General features: G+C 33.4%; 3 protein-coding genes across 3 annotated transcripts; all 3 read left to right on the plus strand.

The window, feature by feature from the left end:
* The first annotated feature begins 681 nt into the window (after positions 1 to 681).
* LOC121223242 (TMV resistance protein N-like) lies at positions 682 to 1,263 on the plus strand. The gene has a single exon (XM_041104374.1). It carries the CDS (start codon positions 682 to 684, stop codon positions 1,261 to 1,263), a length of 582 nt encoding a protein of 193 aa, XP_040960308.1.
* Positions 1,264 to 3,818: 2,555 nt separating this feature from the next.
* Positions 3,819 to 6,613, plus strand: LOC107929726 (disease resistance protein RPV1). Its single transcript, XM_041104860.1, has 3 exons — positions 3,819 to 4,599; positions 4,811 to 5,904; positions 6,329 to 6,613. Exons 1-2 carry the CDS (start codon positions 4,109 to 4,111, stop codon positions 5,352 to 5,354), a joined length of 1,035 nt encoding a protein of 344 aa, XP_040960794.1. The 5' UTR covers positions 3,819 to 4,108; the 3' UTR covers positions 5,355 to 5,904; positions 6,329 to 6,613.
* LOC121223243 (disease resistance protein RUN1) lies at positions 5,456 to 7,264 on the plus strand. The gene is made up of 3 exons (XM_041104375.1): positions 5,456 to 5,460; positions 5,523 to 5,904; positions 7,163 to 7,264. Exons 1-3 carry the CDS (start codon positions 5,456 to 5,458, stop codon positions 7,262 to 7,264), a joined length of 489 nt encoding a protein of 162 aa, XP_040960309.1.

Here is a 7,264-nt window from a genome sequence, read left to right on the forward strand (position 1 = left end):
CTAACTAAAGTGGTTAATATCAAGGGATGGCACTCAATAATAGGTTTTTTTTCTTGAATTTACTTGTAAATTCAATGATTACAATTTTGTTTTTGAATTAGCTATTTTTTATATATATCGACAAAATTGGAAAATTGTTATTTTCTAGTGTTATAAGGCAAATAAGGCAATAACACCAGAAAAACTATAAACAAAAGTCTTCCAAGTGTATCCTAAATTTGTTCCATAGAGTACTATGTGTTTCACATCTTAATTTTTTTCCTACATCATTTAACTTCAGTTCCATATCAATAATTTTCTTAATTAAAATTTACATCTTTCTATCTTTGTAGGCATGAATCAGAATTTATTGGGGACATTGTTAAAAAAAATCAGCAAAGTCATGTCAAGCATATCCGATTGTCCATCATGATGAGTTAGTTGGAATCCATGTCAAACATATCCGATTGTCCATCATGATGAGTTGGTTGGAATCAGTCTATGCTTGGGTGATTTGCATTCAGAAATAGAAATTGGGGAATATGATATCCGTACCATAGAAATTTATGGTATGGGTGGCATTGGCAAAAAGACCCTCGCAAGAGTTGTTTATAGTTTGAAGGTAAAAGCTTTTTTGCTAATGTTCGAGAAGCATCAGAGAAATGTGGACTTGTTTCTTTAAAAAAACAACTACTTTTCCATATGTTGTTTGATGAAAGCTTCAATTTTTTCAATGCTCATGAAGGCAAAGCCATAATTAGCCATAGGTTGTCTCACAAAAAAGTTCTTGTTGTTCTTAATGGTGTTGATAACCTACAACACTTGAAATACTTGGTTGGAAGGCGTGATTGGTTCAGTTTAGGGAGTAGAATCATTGTAACAATAAGAGATGAACATTTGCTCCAATCTTATCGAGTTGATGGTGTGTATAAGCCTACAACATTGAGAGACAATGATGCACTTCATCTTTTCAATTTGAAAGCTTTCGGTTGCGAGACAGTGCCCAAAGAGGATTTCATTGAGCTTGCTAAACATATCGTAGGTTATGCTAGTGGACTCCCCTTAGCTCTTAAAGTTTTGGGTTCTTTTCTGTGTCATAGAGATGCAAAGCAATGGAAAAGTGCAATAGAAAGACTTGAAAGAGATTCTAATAAAGAAATTCTTGACAGACTTCAAATAAATTTTGATGGACTGGAAGAAAGGGAGAAGAATATATTTCTAGATATAGCATGCTTCTTTAATAGGGAAAAAAGATTTTGTAATGAAAGTATTGGATGGTTGTGAGTTTTTTCCAGATATTGGAATTGATGTTCTTATTAGAAAATCTCTACTAACTATTAACAGACACAACCAGTTGTTGATGCATGACTTACTGCAAGAAATTGGGAGAAAAATTGTTAGGGAAAACTCTATTGATGAAACTAGAAAAAGTTGCAGATTGTGGGAGGAAAGAGATGTAGATCATGTGTTAACAAAAGCAACTGTAAGTAATTCTACAAAAATTATATATATACATATTTATATATGTAGCAATTAATTGATTCAAACAATTAATTTTAAGATATGACATTAATTAGATTTGAGGTTGAATTTGAAACGATGGCATCTTTGGTGCAAAAACATATTAATAAGACATTTACAATATGTATAAACAAAAATGTAATTTCATTGAATTACTTTAGTTGAAAATGTTTTATTTAGCTTGTTTTTTACTGTACATGCAATGATAAACATATATGTAAACTTTATGAGCTTTTGTAATATTTTACTTTTAGGCTATAGAAAGGAGTGAAGGCTTAATCATCGACAATAAAAGGTAAGATGATATACAAGCACATATATTAATTATGTATAATTTTGATTTTTTATTGTAAGAATAATTAAAAAGGAGTGTCAACTCTTTAATGCTTAATATTTAAAATAAAAGAAAAAGAAGTGGTATGAATTATTGAAAGAAAGAATGTTGCATTTAATTGTATCTATTTTCTTGCATTTTCTCTTTAGTCAAACACCTTTCTTGTATTTATATCATGGTTTCTAGCCTTATATGTTATTTAAAGATATGTGAGTTGTATTTGACATGTGTATATTATTATTATTTTTTTTAACTTTTTCATATATTTCAAAAGCCCTCGAAGGATTATATTTTTATATCCACATCTGAACATACTTTAGATATTAGTGTTAGACATGATCGTATTTCAAAAAAGAAGCAATCAAGTGATTAATGTTTCAGAGATTATGTTTTATATAGCTTTATTCTTATACTTGTTCGCCGAGGGAATTTAACAAGACTCTCACTTTGAATGGGGATATTTTCTTGAAGGTGAAAAGATAAAGATTGCTTAAAGTTCATTGTCTTCCAAATTGTTCTGATCTCACCTACCTTTCTAATGAGCTACGGCTTTTAGATTGTCAGGATATTCTTTAAGATCTCTGCCTTTAGGCTTCCAACCGGAAAATCTTGTTGTACTTCTCTTGCCTTATAGCAATATGGAACAACTGTGGAAGGAAAATACGGTAACAATTAACTCATTTTGTCTTTGTTTTCTAATTCGAGAAGAAGGTATTAACATAGAAGTACAAAAATGAAAATAAGCTTCACCATATTTTTTCTCCATTTATCTCTAATTTATTATTGTTTTCAACAGCCCCTGTATAAGTTGAAAGTGCTCAACCTCAAAGGTTCGAAAAACCTGATCAAGGCACCAGACGTCACAACTGCCCCAAATCTTGAAATTTTTGTTTTGGAAGGTTGAACTAGATTAGTATATGTCCATCCATCAGTTGGAGTACTTGCGAGGCTTAAGCTGTTGAATTTAAGAGGCTGCAAAAGTCTGAGGAGTTTTCCAACCAAAATTGGAATGGAATCTCTTGAAAAGTCAGGTTGCTCAAATCTTAAAAGGTTTCCAGAGATTGATGGCAAAATGAATGCCTGCAAGAGCTTTCTTTAGATGGGACTGGCATTAAAGAATTGCCTATTTCAATGGGAAATCTTAGCAGTCTTGTTTTGTTAAATTTGAAAGATTGCAGGAACCTTGTGGATCTCCCAAGGAGCAAATAGGTGGGTGTAAAAGTTTAAAATCTCTTAATATTTCTGGTTGTTATAAAGTTGAATATTTGCCAGAGAATATGCAGCAAATAGAATCCTTGGAGGAGCTTGACTTAAGTGAAATATCTATGACAAAACCGCCACCCTTCATTTTTCAATTTAAAAATCTTAAAGTTATGTCTTTTAATGGGATCAACAGACCTTCTTCCAAGTAACAAAAAAAACTTCATTCTCTGTTAAAGGTAATCCAAAGAGGAAGGACAAATTCTATGGCTCTGATGTTGCCTTCGTTGTTAGGTTTGAGTTCATTAAAAGAGCTGAATCTAAGGGCCTGCAATCTTTGTGAAGGAGATATTCCTAGTGATATTTCTCGCCTATCCTCTTTGATACACCTTGATCTTGGTGGTAACAACTTTATCAGCATACCTTCGTGTGTTACTTGAATTTCCACGCTTGACTTTCTTAGATTATCATATTTCGTGGGATCACATTGGACCTCCCTTTCATCGATTTAGATTTTGATTGTTGTTTTCCTGTCTATTAAAAAAAAAGGTGCAGAGGGACTGTTGGCTGGGGTTCGAAGCAGAGGGATTTTCTTTTTCTTTTGTTTTGGGCTGAATACTTTAAAAAGAAAAGGGTTTTCGTATTGTTGGGCCCATTGGGCCTTGTCTTTTCTTGACACTTTCCACACGGAAAAAAAAATGTGTTTGAACCAAAAAGAAAGGAAAAAGAAAAAGGTAATTAAGGGTTTCTAATTAAAGTAGCCTCCACTCTGTGGACAAAGCAACCAATTCTGCCCTCTCCTTCAACGTTTTTTCCTGGTAAACACCATCATTTTCATTTGTCACCAAACTTCCACCCACCTTTTCATAGCTATTATTATGGAGATTCGTTTTCAAGAAAAATAAAAAAGGTGGGAAATGTATAGAGAAATTGCTTAGAAACCTGTGTCTGCTTTCCCTTTCTTGATGCTCCTATACTCGGTCTGTTTCTAGTTGCTTTCTGCATATTGAGCCACCTTATTTTCTGGTTTTCCCAAACTAGATTGTCATATCTGTTTCCTTCTCGTACTTCCTCATGTCCTCGTTACCCTCAACTTCCTCGTCTATTCCTAGACAAAAAGAATATGACGTATTCTTGAGTTTTAGAGGTGAAGATACTCGTCATAACTTCACAGACCATCTCTATGATGCTTTGAGAAGGAGCGGAATCGTCACTTTCAGGGATGATCCAAAGCTGGAGGTCGGCGAAGAGATTGCACCTGAGCTCTCCAAAGCAATTCAACAATCATGGTGCTCAGTAATCGTTTTCTCGGAAAACTATGTCTTTTCAGGTTGGTGCTTGGAGGAACTTGCTGAGATTGTTAATCAAAAGGAGGAGAATGGTCATAAAGTATTTCCAATTTTCTATGGCGTGGATCCATCTGATTTAAGAAAACAAAAAGAGAAAGTAGAAGCAGCTTTTGCCAAACACGAAGAGAGATACAAGGAAGATGAAGCAAAGATCCGAAGGTGGAGAAATGCTTTAACTGAAGTGGCTAATATCAAGGGATGGCACTCAAATAATAGGTTTTCTTTTTTCTTCATTTTTAGTTTTAAATTTAATGCTTACAATTTTTTTTTTGAATTAGCTGCTTTTTTATATATATCGAGAAAATTGGAAAATTGTTATTTTCTAGTGTTCTAAGGCAAGTAAGGCAATAACACCGGAAAAACTATAAACTTCATACCCATAACAATCAATTTCTTAATTAAAAATTAAATCTTTATATCTTTGTAGGCATGAATCAGAATTTATTGGAGACATTGTTAAAAAAATATCAGCAAAGTTATGTCAAACATATCCAATTGACCATGATGAGTTAGTTGGAATCAGTCCAAGCTTGGATGAGTTGCATTCGGAAATAGAAATTGGGGAAGATGATGTCCGTATCATAGGAATTTGTGGTATGGGTGGCATTGGAAAAACGACTCTTGCAAGAGTTGTTTACAATCAAATGTCACCTCATTTTGAAGGTAAAAGCTTTCTTGCTGATGTTCGAGAAGTTTCAGAAAAATGTGGACTTGTTTCTTTACAGAAACAATTCCTTTCCCAAATCTTGTTTGATGAAAGCTTCAATTTTTTCAATGTTCATGAAGGGAAAACCATAATTAGCCACAGGTTGTCTCACAAAAGAGTTCTTGTTGTTCTTGATGATGTTGATAACCTACAGCACTTGAAATGCTTGGCTGGAAGGCGTGATTGGTTTGGTTTAGGGAGCAGAATCATTGTAACAACAAGAGATGAACATTTGCTCCGATCTTATCGAGTTGATGGTGTATAAGCCTACAACATTGACGGGCAATGATGCACTTCATCTTTTCAATTTGAAAGCTTTCGGTTGCGAGACAGTGCCAAAAGAGGATTTCATTGAGCTAGCTAAACATGTTGTAGGTTATGCTGGTGGTCTCCCCTTAGCTCTTGAAGTTTTGGGTTCTTTTCTGTGTGATAGAGATGCAAGGCAATGGACAAGCGCAATAGAAAGACTTGAAAGAGATTCTAGCAAAGAAATTCTTGATAGGCTTCAAATAAGTTTTGATGGATTGGAAGAAAGGGAGAAGAATATATTTCTAGATATAGCATGCTTCTTTAATGGGGAGGAGAAAGATTTTGTAATGAAAGTACTGGATGGTTGTGAGTTTTTTCCAGATATTGGAATTGATGTTCTTATTAAAAAATCTTTACTAACCGTTGAATACAACCAATTGCGGATGCATGATTTGCTACTAGAAATGGGAAGAAAAATTGTTAAAGAAAAATCTGTTGATGAACCTGGAAAACGTTGCAGATTGTGGGTGGAAAAAGATGTTTACCATGTACTAACTACACAAACTGTAAGTCATTCCATACAAATTATATATATTCTTACTTTAGCTTAAATGATTCAAACAATTAGTATTAAGAGCTGACATTAATTAAATTTGAGATTCAATGAACTTTTTTTTTGTTAAAAAAAAAACATATATAATCTATTATATCTATAAAGTGTTTATTTTTTAAAAAATAAAATGTTTAATTTAAATATTGATAAAGTAAAAACAGTACATTTATCCTGTATATTTCTAAAATGTATCATTTGATTTTTTTAATTATAAATATTTAAAAACACCTCCGCGATATGTATAAAAAAATGTTATTTCATTGATGCTTTAGTTGGAAAAATGTTTTATTTAGTTTGTTTTTGTTTATTAATAATGCTAAATCATCATAATGTAAATTTTACGAATTTTTGTTTTGTGTTTTATTTTTTATTTTTAGGCTACAAAAATGATTGAAGGCATAATCATCGAAAATAAAAGGTGCGTGGGAAAACATACACACATGTATCTATATAAAATGTTAATGTTTTTTTTTGTGTAAAAATAATAAAAAAAGAAGTGACAAAAATCTTTAATGCTTAACATTTAAAAAAAAAAAAAAGGAAAAAGAGTGGCATGTGTTATGAAAAATAATATAGTAGTTAAAGAGTATGTTTATTGTAATTGTGAAAGTTTGTTGTATATATTTTGGTGTAATTGTAATGTCATTGCATTCGCATGTATCTATTTTCTTGCATTTTCTCTTTAGTCAAACACTTTTTTTTTTGTGTATATCATGGTTTCTAGCGGTGTGAGTTTGTGAATATCAACTCCAATTTTTTCATGCTGGGTAGACCTTACTACGAGTATGTTGCCATATGACTCGAGTCGATCGAAGGCGACTTCCCTTCCTCTGGCCTTGCGTTATATTCATGCCATCTTGGCTCATACATTAGCCGGTCGAAGAGAGAGCACTTGAGTCGTCGGTACATTTAGCGCTTATTTCTTGTGGAGTATGGCCATGGGGCATATTTTTGATCTTACCTATTTCATCGCCCTAGCTTGCCACCATCAAATAGAACGTAGTAGGAAGGGTCCTATCTGCTTAGACCCTTACGTGACTCGTCTCGCACAGCTCTTCGGGCTCCTAGACACTCGAAAGCAGTCCTTCTCATTTACACTAGTTGGATAGATGTCCCCGTCGGGATTATTGAGCATGAGTCACATGAAGATGATTGAGTGATTGCATAGAGTGGATCATTCTCAATACCGGTTATATCATTTTGACTCTCAGGATGAGCATGATGACTTCACTGATGATATCCCTTTCCACCAGGAGAATCCACCTCATCATCCACCTTTGAGTACTGTACTACTACTTCTGCTGCCACCTTAA

The sequence above is a fragment of the Gossypium hirsutum genome, chromosome D11, assembly GCF_007990345.1.
Source record: "Gossypium hirsutum isolate 1008001.06 chromosome D11, Gossypium_hirsutum_v2.1, whole genome shotgun sequence".
In the NCBI taxonomy this organism is placed as follows: Eukaryota; Viridiplantae; Streptophyta; class Magnoliopsida; order Malvales; family Malvaceae; genus Gossypium; species Gossypium hirsutum.

Coding starts and splice junctions, on each gene's coding strand:
- LOC121223242 (XM_041104374.1), top strand. CDS start 682: ATGTTGTTTGATGAAAGCTTCAATTTTTTCAATGCTCATGAAGGCAAA.
- LOC107929726 (XM_041104860.1), top strand. CDS start 4,109: ATGTCCTCGTTACCCTCAACTTCCTCGTCTATTCCTAGACAAAAAGAA. Junction 4,600..4,810: donor GGATGGCACTCAAATAATAG/GTTTTCTTTTTT, acceptor ATATCTTTGTAG/GCATGAATCAGAATTTATTG.
- LOC121223243 (XM_041104375.1), top strand. Junction 5,905..7,162: donor ATGTACTAACTACACAAACT/GTAAGTCATTCC, acceptor TTTGACTCTCAG/GATGAGCATGATGACTTCAC.